The 20,368-nt window shown below is 32.8% G+C and overlaps 1 protein-coding gene across 1 annotated transcript in view; it reads right to left on the reverse strand.

Moving 5' to 3' along the window:
* Positions 1–5,742: 5,742 nt before the first annotated feature.
* Positions 5,743–20,368, reverse strand: part of LOC145291504 (tRNA-dihydrouridine(47) synthase [NAD(P)(+)]-like) — a 40,904-nt gene continuing 26,278 nt past the window's right edge. Inside the window, exons 8-12 of the mRNA XM_080137427.1 lie at positions 19,410–19,506; positions 14,826–14,904; positions 11,074–11,262; positions 8,744–8,872; positions 5,743–5,963 (exon numbers count right to left, since the gene is read on the reverse strand). Of these exons, the coding sequence (XP_079993553.1) occupies positions 5,891–5,963; positions 8,744–8,872; positions 11,074–11,262; positions 14,826–14,904; positions 19,410–19,506 (567 nt within the window). The 3' untranslated portion in view covers positions 5,743–5,890. The remainder of the gene's footprint in view (positions 5,964–8,743; positions 8,873–11,073; positions 11,263–14,825; positions 14,905–19,409; positions 19,507–20,368) is intronic.

The following is a 20,368-nucleotide window of genomic DNA, read 5'->3' on the forward strand; positions in this document are numbered from 1 at the left end:
GGCTACAATTTGGGACCATGCCTAGTAAACATTAACAAGATGTTGGTTTACATTACATTTAAATTTTTGCATATCAGTACAGTCAGGTAGCAGGAAAGGAACTCTAAAGTTTAACTGTTCGCGGAAAGAAACTATTAAAGTAGCTTTCTGGCATTTAGAAACCTTAAAAGTAAAGGGGTGAGATTTTGTTGCTAAGTGAGTTTGTCAAGGATATGTCGTCAAGGGGCACAAGTGAAATGAGTTCATCACAGCATGTTTCATTAAAATATGTATAAAACAGGCACAAAAATGTAACAGTGTAGTGATGGGACAGGTGTGGAGATTATCTAAAACTAGCATGACCTGTTAACCAGCGTTGCCCGGTGGAAGCATGATTTGGTGGAATGTGGATATATGTATATTTCCACCATCGAGAAAAATCATTTAACATTACCACTTTCCCAGGTTTTTGGTGGTGCTGAAAACAAAAATAACGTATACAATTACTACCAACACAGTTTCTAAGATATGAGGAAATGTTAGTTTAACAAAGTGAGGATCAGTTTCCTCCAATAATGTTATAGAAGATGAGCACCCACTTTATGGCAACCTTTTGGGAGAGGGCACATACAATGAACTAAATTTAACGTAAACTGAGTACCCACATGTTGACCCCCCCCCCCCCAACAATATTAGATGTTTAAATTTGCGGGAGGGGGCAGGCCAGACAATCGACTTTGCAAAAGAAAATTTAAGAAATCCCACCTTTTTTTTTTTTTATAAATAGATTGTTGAAAACACTTTACAGATGGGCCAGACAATTGACTTTGCAAAAAAAAAAAAAAAAAAAAAAAAAAAAAAAGAAAAATTTATAGTAAATTAATAACGTAACGATTTCTTTGTCTAAAAGAGAATGTGGAAAACATGGTTTCTAAATCGAAATCAGTAATGTATTTTTAAAAAAGTCAATATTGCAATAAAAAAATTGTGTGTGCGCGTGTGTGTTTGTGTTAATTGTTAATTTGTTTGTCTATGTGTGTGTTTGAGTGTGCATGCGCGCACATGCCTATGTGTGTGTTTGAGTGCGTGCTCGAGCATGTGATGTGCGTGCATATATACACATATATACATGTACATGCATGCTTGATTGTGTACAGATATACACAAAAACGCATACGCACGATTGTGTACATATATACACAAATACCTGCATGCATGTTTTCCATGTAATGGCAATGTAATTTGTTTTCGAACCCAAAAAAAAGAAAACCGTGTTTTCGACATTATCTTCAGTGAGACACAGGAAAACAAACACAGCATCACATGACTGGAAAAAAAAAAAGAAAAAGAAACGTATAATACGATATATATATATATATATAGTAGATATATGTAATAAATATTTATTTTCAGTAAAATATTCATCAACCGGGAACTGGGGTTCGGTAATGTAGGCAAGTGTAGGATTCTAAGAATAATGGAATCTTCCAAGCTTAGCTAATAGGTAACAAAACTTCAGCCATCTCAATATCCTTGTCATCCAAATATACTTTTTCTACATCCGAGTTCTCAATACTTACAAGCACCATACAAAAGTGAAATAGTATAAACAAACACATCATATTGGGTTATATGCAACCAGATGTTAAGGATCGCGCATTCGTTCCTTTGCATTTACGACATCAACAATCAACTTTAAAAAAATAAATTTTGTTTTTGCAATCTAGAAATATTTAAATGATACAGATGATGTGTTAAAGACAGGCTTAGATCTGATTAAGATCTAAGATCAGAAGAAGATTAAATCTGGAAAGTATAGAGTGATCTATGCAGAGCAGTAGACATTGGTGGTTTGGTCACATTGAAAGAATGGAGGAGACTGCTTGGGTTAGTGACAGAGTTGGAAAAAATACATTTTGATGACAAGGCTATTATGAGGTTTTTCAGAAGTTTTATTATCTTGATGATACCATGAGAGCACAAGGTGGAGCTGGTGCTAGCAAGAGTTATGAGTGGATGGAATAAGTTCAGGAAACTGGTGACCTCAGAGGAAGATTAAATCAACAGTATTGGAAGATGTGTGCAGAACAGGAGACTTTGTTGGTTAGATCACATTGAAAGAATCGACGAGAGTGTTTAGGTTAGTACATGGAGGTTAAGATAAGAATGTCAGATAGCAGGGAAAGGTCAAGAAAAACATGAGAGAGAGAGAGAGTGATAAATATGGACCTGGTCATAGATAATTTAGTTTGGAAATCATTTTTCTAAAGGCCATCCAAGAACAGTATGTAAAATGCACATTAAAATCGAATATGATGATGATGATAACATGCTACTGAATGTAAATGATTCATCATTTGTTTTTACGAAATCAACAAAAAAAAAAACTAAAAAAAAAACTTTCATTGTTAAATGTTTGAGAGATCTAACAAGCTGTGACCAGAAAAGTCATTTCATCCACAATTGAACATAACAAATTAGGTTATTGATTAGAATTAGAATTACTAAAATACGATTTTTCCCATGTGGAGAAAAGAAAAAAATAATACTACATAACAGAAAATGGATTATTGATAGGTTTGTTTTCAAGTGGAAAACTTTGCAAAAAAATGTTTTTTTTTTTTGAGATGACGATGTATAATTTGTATTAATCAGACTACTGTTCTCATCTTGAACATTATTCTCACAATATTTCAACTGATGTAACCTTTGACCTCTTCCAGGTGCATTTTGTTGAACTTGAAAATTTCCTCTTGTTTGTCAGTCTGTTATGAAAAGGGATAGACCCCAGTAAAAAAAGTTAATACATATTGAAATCCTAGGCATGCAAAACGATTGTCATTGTTCTCGCAAATAGCTAAATATTATTTATGTCAGAGATAGATAATTAATTTATGAATTCAGTCTATTGTTCATTCTTTTAGAAATAGCTGGATATTAAATATGTCAGTTAAAAGAATGGACAATACAAGTTTATAAATAATGATTAAAATAGGTTAGATATTGAACAATAAAAATTGGGAATTCTTTGTTTGCCAAAAGTGTGTTTGGACATACATATGAAAATCCACGTGAAATTTATTCACATTGAACAGCAGGCCTTTGACATCATAAAGAAGGGAGATTCTCAACATATTGAGACAGAGTTGGAGTTAGTCGGAGAGCAGACGAGAGTCGGACAATGACTTAGTGATAGCTGATGCCCTCTTGGAGGCAAGAGGGGGGAGGGGCGCGGAGAAGAGGAGACCATGTAGTTGTAAAGGCTTGAATCCCTGACAATCATCATCATCCAGCTGGTATGAATAAAGAATCATCTAATATTTGTAAACTGTTGTCTTCGTCTGTCGTCATTCCACCCAAAAGGAAAAGGTAAATGTGTTTTGTCTATTATCTTGTAAACAAACTTTGTATAACACCCTTCCAAACAAATCCCCTACTTCAATAATGGATTCACATTTCTTATGTGTTAAAAATATGAACTGTGTGTGTAATGTATATAAATGCCATTATAGTCTCTGTTCTGAGTCCCCATTGTATATTGAATATTCTTGTATATATATATATTATAATTATATATATTATAATAAAAGATTATATTATATATATTATAATATATTTATATTATAATATATATTATATAAAAAATTATATATTGAATGTTCTGAGTCCTCGTTATATGCGTCTCCAATATGTACCCGCTACACAATAAGTCACGACCGGGTAAAATTTGTCCACAAGGACCTGTTGCATAAAGGAGGAAGTCTCCAGGGAATATCATATTCACAAGTGGTCCTTAGTTGCATGTATTAGTTGTAACGTAACGGATATAAGTGCTATCCTCTGGAGGTTGAATCCTCATTACGGCCAATACTAAAAATATAGTTGAATTTCTTAAAATTTTTACCCGAAAAAAAATTCAAAAACAATTTTATGAACATTTATCATATTAGTTCTATTTTATACACAACTAGCAATCGGTGCCCGGCGTTGCCCAGGTGTTTTGAGGTTAATGCTGAGAAAAAAAAAAAGGGTCAATTTTTTAAAACTCTGACCCCTATTATGACCTTTTAACATTTATTGTTTAGGGATCAAGTAAAGTTAATAAGTTAGATCCATGTCCAAGGAATCTATATCTGAAATATCACGTGTTTACTGTTTAGACCCAAAATTGTAGGAGGAGTTTGGTAGAGTTCTCAAAGGTCAAATCGTTGAATATATTAAATATTATTTTTTAAAGCAGTTTGGCCTTCAAAATTTCTGTTTGGCCTTTTTCTTCACCGATGAAATCTGGAGACGCAACGGGAATTTTCGGCAAAAAAATGTTGTTACTATGCACATCTTTGTGGCAAAATTTCAGGAAAAACTAATGGATGGTTATCTCGCAATAGTCCGGACAATTCGCTAAATTATCTCGTCAAAACCTTAAATCTCGAATTTTTGTGCATTTTATTTTTTTGGAGGGGGGGCTAATTTGGCATAATAGTGTCCATTTAATAGTATTATCTTGAAAAAATAAAAAAATAAGGAAAATTACCAAAAAAAACAAACAAGAACAACAAAAGTGTGCCGTATTTTTAAAAGTTTTATTGCGTTGTTTTTATGTGCTTCTTTTATTTCATCGGTGAAGAAAATGGCCAAACAGAAATTTTGAAGGCCAAACTGCTTTAAAAAATGGCCAAATTCGCGAAATTTGGCCTCGCTATAAAAAAAAAAGGGGGAAATCCCCCTACTTGAAATTTCTGTTTAATTTCGCTTGTAGCGTTGATTTTTTTCTTTTTTCGCTATAAAAAAATAACTACTTGATGAAATTACGTGATTTTTTTCTGTAGGAAAACTTTATCCCATGACGAGTACGTACAATATATTTTTTTAAAAAATATTTCCATTTTTTAATGTCAATGGAAAACTGCACACGTACCCAAACCCGAAATGTAAAGACGTAGAAATGAAGAAAATCAAATTTACTGTGTATTTATCGTGTTGCCATAACAACGTGACGTAGCCAAGGACGGTAGTGGACGTGAGTGTGTGTGCGTGTGTGCGCGTGTTTTGTTTCGTATCTTATCAACTTCTTCGAATCTATGTGTACAGTAATACACACCCGTTTTTCGAGCTGAATAAATGTGTTACATTGAATAAAAACACGAAGTTTGGTAGAAAAGTAACTTATCTTGCCTTTGATAACATTTATTTGTTATATATTTGTTTTTTGACACCTTTTTCGAATCTATGTGTACAGTAATACAAACCCGAAATGAAAAGACCACGAGGGAACGCGCGTTTTACATAAAAATAAGTATTTTTAAATTTTATCTTTCTAGCTTTAAAAAAAGTTTAAAAATTTTATCAGCCGGCATAATTTATTTTTAAATATTGAAAAATTTCAGGAAAATTAATTTTTGCTAGATTTTCAAAACATTGTTTTCGTGCTGTGTACGTGTCTGCGGCTAGCAGAATGGCGGCTGTGGATGTCGTAGGTTGGATTGTAAGATTGTGTAAGATTCGTATTTTTTTAATTTGTAAATAAACAAGTTAGAAAAAAATTAAACCCTTCCAAGATGGACAATAAATAAAGCCATAATATTTTATGGTAAAATTAAGAGCCTACGAACCATAGTTTTTTAGGAGATGTGATTATTGGATTAACCAATCAGAAATCGTCTGTGGCACACACATCTCTGTTTTTATAGATATATAGATTGCTCCTTATTTTGTTACAATGAGACGGCAGTAGATGGAAATAATTCAAGAAAGACAATCCAGAAGAATTTAGTTGTTTTATTCAAAGATAAATTTTTCTGTCTTTAAATATATACACACCCGTTACTTCCAGATGGCAAAGCTAAAAATGAATGTACACTTTCGTATTCATGGAGATTTATTTTGCCTGTGTGCATCAATCAGAAATTCTTCACTTGTAGGCGTTGGCTTTGTGCTTTGGTAAAAAGACAAATTGGTCAGGAACCGGACCCAGCAGCATTTCACTAGGGAAGAAAAGAGAAATCAATCAGTAAAGAGAAGAAAAATTGAAAAATGATTTACATGTTTTTTTTCAAATACCAAATATGTGTTATAATCAGAAATTAGATTTGTATCTGTCTCTCCATTTAACTTAAAAAACATCCTGGGAAGACAGAACTATGGCATTAAAGCAATAACTCCAGTTGTAAATCAAAGAATTTAGAATTTTGAACAAAAATATATTTTAAGTGTAGGAGATGGATGGGACAAGTGCACCCTATTGGGGATGACCATCAATATGAAATGGCACTAGATGATAATACTATTGGGGATGACCATCAATATGAAATGGCACTAGATGACAATACTATTAGGGATGACCATCAATATGAAATGGCACAAGATGACAATACTATTGGGGATGACCATCAATATGAAATGGCACTAGATGACAATACTTTCTGCTATCTAGGAGATATGCTGAGTGCTGATGGGGATGTGAACTCAATACCGCCACAAGAGTGAAAGCAGCTTGGGCAAAACTGTGAGTTGTGATCTCTGATAATATCACGTGCCGTCTCTCTCTATACAGGGTGGAACGATAAATTTGTCCCTCTTAAGAAAACAACACTACAGCTTTATTTTAAAATTTTTATTGAAAAAAAAAAACAAAACAAAAAAAAACAATTCAGGTAACAATTATGTAGTTGAGCTGACATCTATTCAATGTAGCCACCTTCAATCTCAATCACTGCCTCGATATGGGTCCAGAACTGGGAGCATGCCTTTTCCACAAGCACTGACGGGAGCTTAACGAATACTCTGTGGATGGTGGCAATCATGCTGGCTTTAATATTGTGGGAGGTCATGTTGGTGATGTTAATGGTGATTAAAAAATTTAATACCAGAAAGTTGGAAGACTATATTATCATTATAAATAGTAAGGAAATATATACTGTGTTAGAAAACTACAAAAACATTCAAAGGAAAGATGTGTTGTTATTCTGTCAACATGTATATGACAACTAGTGCATCCTCTGTTAGAAAAGAAAGAGAGAGACAGTTGTACAACAAAACTGCTAAGTTGGTTGGTTGGTTGGTTGATTTTGTTTTACGGCATATCAACGCTTTTCATGTTATTTAATGCCAAATCCAATGATTTTGAAAAACAATTTTTTAATAGAATATATTTGCTTTTTACAAGTCGGTTTCTACTTAATCCATAGTTAATTTTCTTTAAGACTGCTATATACAAAATACTAACTCATAATTCCATCAATTCCGACTCCCAGCTTCTAGAAAAAAAATTCTCTGAATTGAGTGGATATTTTATTTATTAATATTTTATGTTGACCATGACTAAAATAAATATAAACCTCTTTCTAAGCAGGTATACCTAAAAAATTAAGCAACCAACAAAACAAAAAACTGTTAAGACTGACAATAATAACAAGTGAGACGATTTGCTCCCATTTCTATTAAAGGAAGTTAGAGACAATGATCACTACTACTACAACTATGATGCAGCTGAAAAAAATGAACACAAAAATACAACAAAATATTAGGTTAATTTTAACATTTTAATTTTAAATAATTATTAATTGCAAAATACTCCATATCTATATTTTATTTCTTAAATTTATGTGCTCCTCCCCTTCAATTTTTTAAAATTTAGCCTTATGGCTTCTAAAATATTTCATGCCAATCCCTCTCCCATATTGAGAGACCCTTGTTCTAGACAATCATCATCTTTGATCATAGACATATTGAGAAATCTCAAACTGTAAGGTTTATCATATGCAAAGTATAAAAGGACAAAAATATATTGCTTGTACAAAAAACAAAAAACAAAAAAAATGTAAAACAAACAAACAAAAACAAACATGGATATTTTTTGTAACCTGATGATCATGTTTGTGGTTGTGCTATGATAAAACACAAGATGAGTACTTGATGGACATTTGTTAACTTTATGTGTGTGTGTGTGTGTGTGTGTGTGTGTGTGTGTGTTTGTGTGTTACAATCATGTAGTGCAGAAAAAGAACCCCCAAGCATTCGTTCTTAACTGTTTGGTTGCGTTGTTCCTCAAAAATTTTCTTCTCAGCCCGATTTACTCTTGTCTGACTTCAACTCTAATTTCTCTTGGGGGACCTCCAACTGTCCTCAACTGTCACAAACTCAAGAGTCTAAACTGTCCCTAACTAACATACAATTCATTGCCACTCTTAAAAATCTCCATAAACTCTAAATATATTGATCTGTATATCCAATCTTTTGCCACACCTTGATTAACAATCCTATGTTAGCTTTCTTTTGTGTACCTTGGTGAACAACTTCTATTGTCTTTCTAGTAAGCTCACTTTCTTGGTTCTGCTCATCAACTTATTTTCTCTCTTTTTTTTTTTGTTATATTTTTTCCTCTTTTTTCTTTTTAATACTTCTATTACAGTTACATCCTTTGCACAGCAATCAGATTTCCAGTTATAAAACGCTAAGCACATCCCCTTCAAAGAAGAAGTTGATACGTCGCTTGCTGGATGACGTCTTTGGTCTAATTTTTAATATTTCTCACATTAGTGGCTGCCACACTCTAACTTACTTTGTGTTCCTTAGTGAACAACTTCCTCCCCATTGTCTTTCTATTAAGCTCACTTCCTATAACCTTTGTTCTGCTGATCAACTTATTTCCGTTTTTTTTTTTCCTAACGCTGCATTGATAGTGTCACATTTTGAGTCTGCAAATTCTAACCCAAATGCCGCCTTAGTCTCTCCCAATCCCCAAGCTGGCACTTCAGTCTCTTACCTAATCTTGATCCAGTCACCACAATTTGAACTTGCCATCAAAGTTTCAAGATCATCACGAGCAAAATAATAAGGTGGACGTTCATTAATCTTTTGAGGAACACGTTCCAGAATCCCAACTGGAATGTACCTAGACAAAAAATGGGAAAAATAAATGTAAGTGAATGAATATATAAAAATAGGTGTCACAAACTGATTTTTTTTTTCAATATACAAAAAACAAAAAAAAAACAAAAACAAATGTATGCATATATAGTATTACAAGACATAAATAGAAGTACCAAATTTATCTTGGAATCTTGAGTTATGACCATTTAAAATTAGTTAGACATTGCATTTTATGTGATACCAAACAAAAGACATTTGGACAGTGTATAAGTATTATTTTTTTTTTACTTGGGGAGGGGGGGGTCACCTCTTATCAAGGCCTGAAGACCACTCTAGGATAAAGGTTAAGTGTTAGGTAGATAGTGAGACAATATGATTAGTGACATTGGAACTTGGGTAGGGCTAGATTATTTAAGAGAAGGGCTCAATAAGAATTGAAACACATTAGATTTTGAAGATGATCATTTTATTGTCAGTCGGGAAGCAGACACGATATTGCGTTCCACAGACTAACAGTTCTAAAAAAGTGAAGATAAAAACTTTAAATAAATAAATAAAAAAAATCCTCATAAATATAATAACATAGTTTATTAAAATAAAAATAATATAGATCGACCTAACAATTCTTAGATATGCTCAATCTAAAATGTTGGTGAAAATCCCATGCTGTTGCAAAACTCGTGCAGGAACGAAGCGAAAAACAACTTTGTTTACACAAGTTTTATTTTAGCAGCTAACACATAAAATTATGATTCATGTTTAAGTTTTTTTTGTTTTTTTTTCATTGGAGCATTCAAAAAACATCTTATGTAAACATGGCGTAAGGCCTGATTTGGTAGTTGGTAAGAAAAATAGGTCAAATGTATTGCTTACCAAACTTTTGGGAAAATGTTACCTATTTAAGATAAAAAAACCCAATTTTTTTAATATTTGGATAATTTTAGGATGAGGAATAAAAAACAAACAAACAAAAGTTTTCGACGATTCTACAGAGTAAAACTAATAAGATGAGGCCAATATCAAAATCTATAAAAGAGAAATCAGTAACCAATAGGAAACTCATTGTAAAGCTTAAGACCATTTATTTTTATTGTTTATTTAAAAAATTTTATTCATTTTTATTGTAAAGCTTTAAAACATTTATTTTTTGTTTATTTAAAAATTCTATTTATTTTATTGTAAAGCTTTAACCATTTATTTTTCTTGATTACTAAAAAACAAAAAAAAATAAATGGTTACATATATTGAGAAGATCCTTTATAATATCGTAGATGACCTATGGTCTAAAGGATCATGGGAGCATCAAATATGGAACAGTAATCTAGTAATATTTTTTCAAATAAATCAGATATAATTCTTTATAACATGCAAAGTTAGCACAGAATTGTTAATATTTATTCAAAAAAGAAAAGTGTGCAAGAGAAAAATGTGTGAAAGAGAGAGAGAAAAATGTGCATGGCAGAGAGAGAGTAAAATGTGCATAAGTTTAGGCACAGATATAGAGATGGGGAAATTGTTGATAGTGGTTGTAGTTAGACGAGTGCTTTTTTGTAAAAATTTGGGTCATAGATTGAAGCTCTGACACGCATTTGCCATGACAATAATGATAGAGCCACACTCGCATCTCTTCTGTAGGAAAGAGGTTACAGGGAGGTTTAGTGGTTTCCATCAATTTGCTGTCTTAAGACTTCACTATAATACAACTTTCTAGTTGAGTAGCTTCAGTAGCTTCTTTCTAAGAACTGCAAACTTGTGGAACTCTTTCTGCTGACTGTTTTCCTCCTACTTATTAGTCTTGATCTTTTCAAAACTAAGGTCAATAGGTACTTCTTGTCTTTGCAATAATCATCTTTCGTTTTTTTTTAGCTCCTCACATAAAGTGGCTTCATGCCTTGTCCGGAGTGATTTCCATAAAGAAAAAGAAATTAAAACAGATTTGTTTTTAAAACATAACTTCATCCCAATACCAAGAAATATTTTCACACATATTTTGTATGATGAAAATATATACGAAAAACAGCTTTAAGGAAACAAACGTTAATCAACCCGGCTTTAGTATAATAATAAAAAAATTAATAACAACCAAGTTCCCCCCCCAAGAACCACACCCCCATATTAAGCTTAACTTTGTGTCACATCTAGCCCTTATAAAGAGACAGCTAAATAATAATGATTGAAAATCTACTTTAGAGAGGTGGAATAATGAAGGAGGGGGTGTCATACCTGTGAAGGAATGAAAGCCACTCTAGTAAAAATCTTCGTGTTGTCTCCACGCCTTGTTGATCACTACCCCAATGTTCAAAACCGTTGTGTACAAACTGACGTAGAATATCCATCCGCTCACTCGATGAAATATCCCAATGTCTTTGTTCTTTGATTTCTGTGAAAATCCAAGGTTTGATTAGAGCTCCCCTAGTTACAAAAAAAGAAAATGGACATTTTAGATTTCAACGAGTTTTGAATACAAAATTCAACTTCAGCAAAAGCAAATAAATGTAGAAAGAACACAAATAGATAATTAACAATAATTATATTAAACATAATTGATTTATTTATAGGTATTTGTGATCGGCCAAATAGATAACGTCAGAAACTATGGAGTCAGCTATCTTAAGAAATTGACATTATCAAAAAATTAAAAATCTCTCTCTCTCTCTCTCTCTATAAGTAGTAGTGTGTGTGTGTATAACTCTCCTACAGACCACATCACTGGACTGATCATGACCAAATCTAGCATAATGATGGTCCCCGAGCTAGAGATTGTGCACACCATTTTTCAAGGTTAAGGTCAAAGTTCAAGGTCATAGCCTATGTATGTATACTCTCCTACAGCACACACCACTGGACTGATCATGATCAAACCTGGCATGATGGTCGCAGACCTAGAGATAGTGTACACAATTTTTCAAGGTCAAGGTCAAGGCAGGTACCTAAGCATACAGCAAAGTCCCATGCAAAGTGTGGGTATCTTTGCCCAGTAGAATGATAAAATAGATCCATACAAAATAATTCTTTTTATTGAAAAAAAAAAATGAATAACAAAGGGTTTGTAGAATACAGAAGCTTAGAAAATCCCAATAAAGAAAATGGGTTGTTTTAAAACTTTTATCAAGCACTGACGTGTAAGAAGAGAAGCCAGAGTTTCTAAGGTCTCTGTACAGAGGTTTGTCAGGACTTTGTATGAGGATACTTTTCGCTACAAATAAGCCCTGACTAAATATTCAAAATTACATAGTATTCACAGACCAAATAAGATCTCAGTATGACTAACTTAGACTGGCTTTTACGAGGAATGGTGCACCTTCTCAGAGTGATGTTACCTCATGTAACAGCACGAAACTGGATACTAGATTTATTCTTGTCCAAAACCAAAAGTATTCACAGACCAAATAAGATCTCAGTATGACTAACTTAGACTGGCTTTTACGAGGAATGGTGCACCTTCTCAGAGTGATGTTACCTCATGTAACAGCACGAAACTGGATACTAGATTTATTCTTGTCCTGTAATCCAGTAAAACCAAGAGACCATAAGAAATGTATACTATAATATATTTAACTGGTTAAAAGTGAGAGGAAAATTAATATTCCTAAATATTTTTATTGAGAATTAATGGGATATTCGAACATTTATGTATCTCATATAGAGATCAAGTGTTAAGACTCCAGAAAGGGGCCCTTTGTTCTTGAGAGCTTTGACTGAAGTAAAAAAAAAAAAAGAAAAAAAAAAAAGGCTACTGTGAATTAAGGGCCAGATTTATAGGGGATATTTATAGGGGATATTTATAGGGGATATTTATAGGGGCAATTCTAAGTTGATCCTTATGTAGCATGATGTTTGTTCAAATTACATTTAAATTTCTGCGCATTGATACAGTTAGAAAAAACAAGGAGAAAATTCCCCCAAAACAAGTCGTTCCATGGAAAGAAGCTATTAGAGTAGAAAGCCTTTCAGTATTTGGGGGACATCTACAATGAAGAGGTGCAATTATGCTGCCCAACAGATTGGTCAGGTGTATATCCGTCGTGGGGCACAAGTGCAGCAAGTTTGTCGAAGCATAGAGTTAGACATAAGGTCGTTTTTTTTTTTTTAATATGTGAGGAGGTATCCAACTCTTCCAAAAGGGATACCCTGGATCAAGACAAAGATAAAAATTGCCTCAGTCTAAAAAGATTTCTTCTTCACTGACAGAGGACAGAAAATATGAAGGTACTATTGAATAGATACTACTTTGCTCATAGCCAAAAGATCAAGATGTCATAGCAGGTATTTGTGTTTACCTGTAATGCGTGTATGTTTTATACTGAATACAATTTTGTAATTAATCTTCCAACTTTTAGAAGTGATTGTTAAGTAACACCCTTACCCATATGTTCATGTTGGCCATTCAAGTATGAATTTAGGGAGACTTAAACCTCGTATCTAGGTGTGTATTGTTAATATTTATCAGTATAGTATTTTTAGGGGCTTCTGTTATTAGAGAGAAAATTGAGAAAAAAAAAAAAGAAAAAAAAAAAGAATTTTCATTAAAAAACAAAAAAAAACAATGTTATCTACTTAATTGTTGTGCCGCAATTAGTTAAATATTACTGCATTATTATATAAAACAAGTACTTTTATGGTTTAACAAAAGGAACGATTCTACCATATTTGTTTGGTAAACACAAGGAAAATAACTCAGTTTAGAATTAATTACCTCCCCTGTTAGTATGCAAACTATTCTGTTTATAATTTAAGCAAAACAAGCAAATTGCTTTGAAAACTATTTATATTAATGATTAACTTTCTATTTTATCGTTTTTTGTAATTTTTGGATATATTACTACTTTTGACATGACGATTAAGTATTGTTTTAATTGACATTCAATAGTCTGATTTTTGCTCTAGTAACAAACCCTTATCCCCGAGTGGCCATTGGGCCTTGATAAGTGGTGAACTCCATGTAAAAAAAAAAAAAAAAAAAAAAAAGCACCAATGATTTTTTTTGAAGGTGTGGAGCTAATGGTTAAAAGCAGTAGTTAACAATCAGGTTATCTTCTGGGAAGGTTTATGGTTCAATACTTACTACGGGCAATAATAACAAAGAATAACATAAAAACTTAGCACTGGTGAGCAAAATGAGAACAATTTACCTCATGGGTTACATAAAACGTTCAGTTTGAAATTCTGTACAGGTTTCTTAGATTAATATAAAGATTCCCAAGTTTGGAAAAAATATTCATGAAGGTTGGAGGTTATATTAGTCGAAAAGTCTTGAATATAAGAATATTGATAGAAAGTGTGGGGGGGGGGGAGATAAGACACTGACTGAAAGCCTAGGTGTGCCAGGTTCAAATCCAGTACCTTCCAAAGAAGTACTGTAATCATACCCACACTTGAGCTACTGTTTAACCTGCTGGAAAAGAGGTAAAGAAAATAACAACCAAGATAAGAATAATCGTTCAAATAATACGAAGAACATACTTTTCTTATACTACTTTTTCCAAAACATGTTATTTCCCTCTTTAATGTTTGATACAAATATATATATATATATACTCTTTTTTTTTTTTGGTGGGGGGGGGGATGAAATTTATAGAAATATAATTTATATAATATAATAGAGAAAGAAAGCTGAAATCAAGATTAATCCCCATGTGTACATGCATGTATGTTTGTGGAGGTTAGTACAAAGAAAAAAAAGGGACAGGAAATAATTCTTTGATGAAACAAAAGTAATCTACTCCCCCACTTAGCATTAAGAATTATCTGAAGTTTGTGTTCATGGCAAAATTAACATTTTCAATTTTCAGAGGGGAAAAAGGTGTAGAAGACAAGACAGAGGAAATACAAAGAAAAAAAAAATTCTGGGAAAAGAGAAAGACAGAGAAAGAGTGATGCAGAAATAAAATCTAATTAAATAGCGAAAATTTGCTCTTTTTGTAGAATTCTGCTAATAAAGTAGAGAACTCTCATCACTGATAGTTGTAACTTACCTTGCCACCATGAGACCACTGACACCCGATTGAGACTGGAAAGCATTGGCATCTTCAAAAGAGTACACATCACCATTACCTGCAGTTGAAATAAAGCATAAAAACAATTATTACTAATGCAAAAAAAAAAAAAAAGGTAACTTTTCTTCCACTGTCATTGGCATCTAATTAAAAACACTGCATTAAAATAAAAATACACTCATTTCAGCAGGAATATGAAATAACCAATAAAATAGTCATGCAAATAAAATCGTTTTTAATTTTAAAGATTAGGTTTGATAATTTGGATTATTCAGACGATTATTCGCATTTTGGATGTGAAGCTCTGACCTTTTTTAAGTGTGTCTCTTGTATCATCGATTTTGAGGCAATGCTGGAAGGTGTGCCGATCAATTATTATTATGATTGCATTTTGTAGTCTAATGTCAACTAAAATAGGTATTTTAGAATAAAATATTTACTTACAATAACTTTGGAATGCTATCAAACGGATGAATTTTTGTTGAGAATTTAGGAATTTCTAGATAAACATAGATTATGTAAAAACATCAGGTGATCTTTAATGTTACATGTGATAATGACATCATGAAAGGAAGATAGATTTTGAGACATGTACAGTTTTAGTTAGAGTTTGGTTGTTGTTGGAGACAGTCAGTCAAACTGATGGGTCATAATGACTCTAAACATCTGGGGAAGCTGTGGATCCAACACCTATCAAATGTAAGGAACATAGGACCAGCTTGTAATTTCCAATGGCGGAAACATCTGAAATCAAGTTGCTGAAATACAACCCGAGATTTGTTGGTTTCTTGGGAATGAATCTTATTCGCAGATTTCCATCAAAACAAAAGATGGACCAGATATGTTTCTCCGATTGGCCAGAGGTTAACCCCCAACAGAGAACTGTTATTTATCCCTTTTTGTTGTAAAGATTGTATGTCTGTTGTTAAACTGTATTGTTATATAGTTGTGGAACAGAAGAGAAATTAGCTGTTATTTATCTATCCATCGATCTATCTATCTTTGTATCTGTTTACCAATATATTTATCGATCTATCTATCTAACTGGAAGTAAACAAGAGATGTGGAACTATGTTTTAATATATTATCAAAAAATGTCAAAATACATCAAACTCGATGACCGATCTAGTTGCACTGGAAGATATTTGACCAGCCGATCGGAAGTGACTGGCTGTTGTCATGTGTTCTGGTTAGCTGGGAAGATAGTAGAGTTGGATTGAGGGAGTCAACAGAAGAAGATGATCTGAAAGATGTCTCTTCCAGAGGGAGGTAGGGAAGAGTCTCAGACGTAGGTCGCTGATCACTCCTCTGCGAATGTCGACTACTTGGGAGAAATAAAAATATAAAAATATACAGCATCTTGGTTTCTCTCTGAAACATCTTGTTTACACAGAATCTTTCTCCCCAAGATTGGCTGAATATCTTCCAGAGAAAAGACAGCAGAAGGAACATGTACATCAATGTATGTGTTTATGTATGACACACATATCAACACCTAGATGAAATTATCATGGACCATGAAATAGACAGTTACGTGTATATATATATATATATATATATATATATAATGTATATATATGAGAACATATGGTTTAGATAGTGAAGAAGCCCACTATAGACATTAATAACAATCACACTACATACGTTGGTCTGTTTAGTTTTAATATACAACATTTTCATACAAGTACATTACAGTATCTGTTAATATATCGAATACGAGAACACTAGACGATCATAGAAACACTGTCACGTTATACACGCATCAATTCGACGAACAAAAAAAAAAAAAAATGGAGATGATTATGAAACGAACATATGCATCACACACAGATATACACATAAACACATGAACGTTTATATATACAACTAAATAGTATATACATCCTGTTATATAAACCCCAGTATGAACATACATCAACTTCGTTATTCGCTATATAGCAACCTCAGATTATACAACACATTGCCAAACTCATGGATCTGCATGGAATTTCTATAGAATATAAGAATTCTATCAGATCAAAGATGATGGAATAAAGAAATTCAGGTTGAAAACTTCAATGGATGACATACTAAAGAAATTCAATTTAAAAGATGAAAAGAGCAGTCCAAATAATCCGAAAATATATCATTTCAGTTATTATTACCTTGAATATTTAATTAAAAATGCTTTTAGTTATCCTGAATATATATATGACAGCAACTAAGTGGCAAGAATGAACAGTAAAATTTTGTTGGTATGCCTTTCTTATAAATTTCCAAAGAACTTTCTGGATAAATATTTATGATAATTATATGAAAAAAAGTTCAAAACCGGTTTCACCAATTTAGATGTTTGAAAAAGTTTTAAATGAAAATTTACTGAAACACATTAATTGAACTTTGATAACCAACTACGGCCAAACTATTTGACTGACTTTAAACATACTAACTTAAATGTGCTTTGGAATAGAATTAAACATGCAGCTACCCCTTTTATAAACTTAGTGAAATTAAAAAAAAAAAAAGAAAAATGGTTTTACAAGGATGGGTCACTTTTTCATTGACATTTTTGCAAGTAATTCAAACCTCACATCAATGATGTTAAATAAAAGAGGTTAGTTTGACTGCCCGTGACGTGACAATCGTGGTGGGTGCATCGATAAGACCGTTCGCTTTTTTTACCTCCTTTTCCTCTTGCATGTTACGGTTTTGAGCCTGTCTATTACACCTATTTTTTTTTTTTTGCTCAACCAACCCCTCTTATACATACCTTCACACACCCGGCACTGCTGGGCACCCAGGCTAGTCTATATATATAAAAGCGAAAATGTGTGTATGTATGTGTGTTTGTGTGTCCGCTAAAAACTTTCGACAGACAGAACAAAAATTGACAAACTTGGTATCATATTGAAGCTCCATCCTTTGCCCCCAAAATATCGAAAAATTGGCTAAAAACGTTAATTTTTTCACCCTGAAATCAACAGTTTTCTACAGGGGGGGGGTCAACAAAAACCGTCCTCTCATGACGACGACCGGTTCTACGCATGCGTCAGATGACGTCATGACCTGATTTAGTTTAAATAGTTGAAGAACTTACTAAATTTCATGTACGTCGTGTTAGCACAGTTGGTTAGAGCGTTGGTTCATTATCTAAACGTTTTGGGTTCGAATTATGGTGTGAGATGTCTTTTTTTTTTTTTTCGATTTTTTAAATTTAAATATTGAACCAGTGTTATTTAGGCCATTTTTCACGTAACGTTCGTTTTTCTGTTTTTTTTTTTTTACTTCGCTTATTCTTAAGTTTTCATTAACACCCCCGACTGACCACACATACCCAAAAACACCCGGGTACCCACCGATTTTTTAAATTTTAATATCGAAACAGGCTTATTTAAGCCATTTTTCACGTTTTTTTTTTTAACGTTCGTTTTTCTGTTTTCTTTTTGTTTTCTCGATTTTTACATTTAAACATTGTTCGTTTGCCTTACGTTAGTTTTTTTTGTGTTTTTTTTTTCCGATGTTTTGATTATCCTCCCCCCTCACCGCCCGGGTACGTTTTTCTGTTTTCTTTTTTTACTTCGCTTATTCTTAGGTTTTCATTAACACCCCTAGCCCCTCCAAACACTTGGGCAAGGCCGGGTACCCCCCCCCACACACACTTTAGTTTTAATGTTCATTTTTCTGTTTACATTTTTGTTTTTTCGATTTTTACATTTAACATCGTTCGTTTGCCTTACGTTAGTTTTTTGCAAGTCATATGCCTAGTAATCTGAATGTACATTTATAAAATGTTATTTCGAAGGCTCATGACGTAATAAGTTGTTATGGCTGTGACAGCTAGCACATTACCTTTTTCATTTCCTTTTTCTTTTGCGTTACAGGTTTGAGCCTGCCTACTGTGGCTAATTTTTTGGTGGTCACTCAGGCACTCGCTGATATTATGATCGGAACAAAAGTTGTTTTAACTCATTTATTTTTTTTTTCCTGAGGGTTGCTCAATATCTTTAGTATACCAGCTCTCTCCACCCGGGCAATGACAGGTATCCTCGCTAGTGTCTTATAAAAGGTAAAATAATGTTGCAATAAAATGAACTTTGCCTTTTATCCTGAGCCTTTTTTTCATTGGTGGATTCAGTGGACGTTCCTACAGAAATACAACAGGACTTTCGTTGTTCTCTTGTGTTTAGTTTTGCAGTACCAGGTTTGCACATTTATAAAACCATAACATTTTTTTATAATTAATCACATTTCTTTTTTCAGTGATTTGTATTTGAGTATGCGTTCCCTTTGGATGTTTAGGTAGGAGTAAAGTGTGGTAACTGTTCTGAAACACTTCATCTTTTACGTCATCATTCAGTGAAGAGGAAATCTTTCTAGACTGAGGAATTTTTTTTTGTTTCAATCCAGATTGTCCCTTCTTTAGGGAATTGCATTTTCCTCCACATCAAAATCGAATTCGTGTCTAACTCTGCCCTCACGAGTAGGAGAGTGAATAGAAACAAAAACCAAAACAATACAAAGGAGATAATCGTGGTGATCAGATTTTTACAGAACTTAATTTATTCTACATTGAAAAGGACTTACCAAAAATAGGAATTGTTTTCCCTGCGATTGAACACTGTTTAATGTAATCCCAGTCAGCAAGTTTTGTGTACCTCTGTTCACGTGATCTGCCATGAATCTGTAAAAATTAATGATAGAAATGAAAGTTTTCTTTTTTTAAAAATGTGGGCAAACAGATGTTTTGATAAACAATATCATATTTACTTATCACTCTGCTGATGTGTAAGAAACAACAACAAAAAGATTAGTTTTAAATGAGAAGGATAAAGTAGAGGGATGGGCAAAACAAAAAAAAACAAAAACAAAGTTATATTAAAAATATGAACAACTTCTATGTTTCCTGTTTGAAGAGAAATATATTCAGAACCTTTAGAGAAAAGTAACTTCAATAAGTACAAAAAACAAAAATCAATGAAAGGTACTGTTAGATAACTCTACAACGCAGCTGGTGGGTCCTAGATAAAGACTAAAAGAAGGGAATTGGAACAGCTGTTCTATCCCTTTATGAGGTATGGATTAAAGAAAGCCCATGGGTTGTAGTTTATATATATATACATATATTTATATAACATATTTTTTTAACATATTTTATTAACTGTTTGCTCATATAAGTACATAGATATATCGCCGCTACTTCAACATTAAGAAAAGAATATCAAACCACATTTCTTTTAACAACCATAATTCTAATAATAACCAAAAAACTTCTCTAACCACTTTAATTAAAAAACTTAATTCTAATAATACCCCCTTCTCAATCAAATGGACTATTATAAAAAAAAGTTAAGTCTTATACTCCAGGCTCTAAGTCATGTCGCTTCTGCACAACCGAAGCTATAACTATAATTACTTCCCCTCAAAGTAACAATATAACAAATTCTAAAAACGAACTGATCTCTTAAACATAAGTCCAAATTTAATTATGGTAATTTTGAAATTACATAGCTATTACTTTAACCTGTCAGATATATATAATTTTT

This window comes from Euprymna scolopes, chromosome 12, assembly GCF_053919585.1.
Source record: "Euprymna scolopes isolate OS-2025 chromosome 12, ASM5391958v1, whole genome shotgun sequence".
NCBI classification, from domain to species: domain Eukaryota; kingdom Metazoa; phylum Mollusca; class Cephalopoda; order Sepiida; family Sepiolidae; genus Euprymna; species Euprymna scolopes.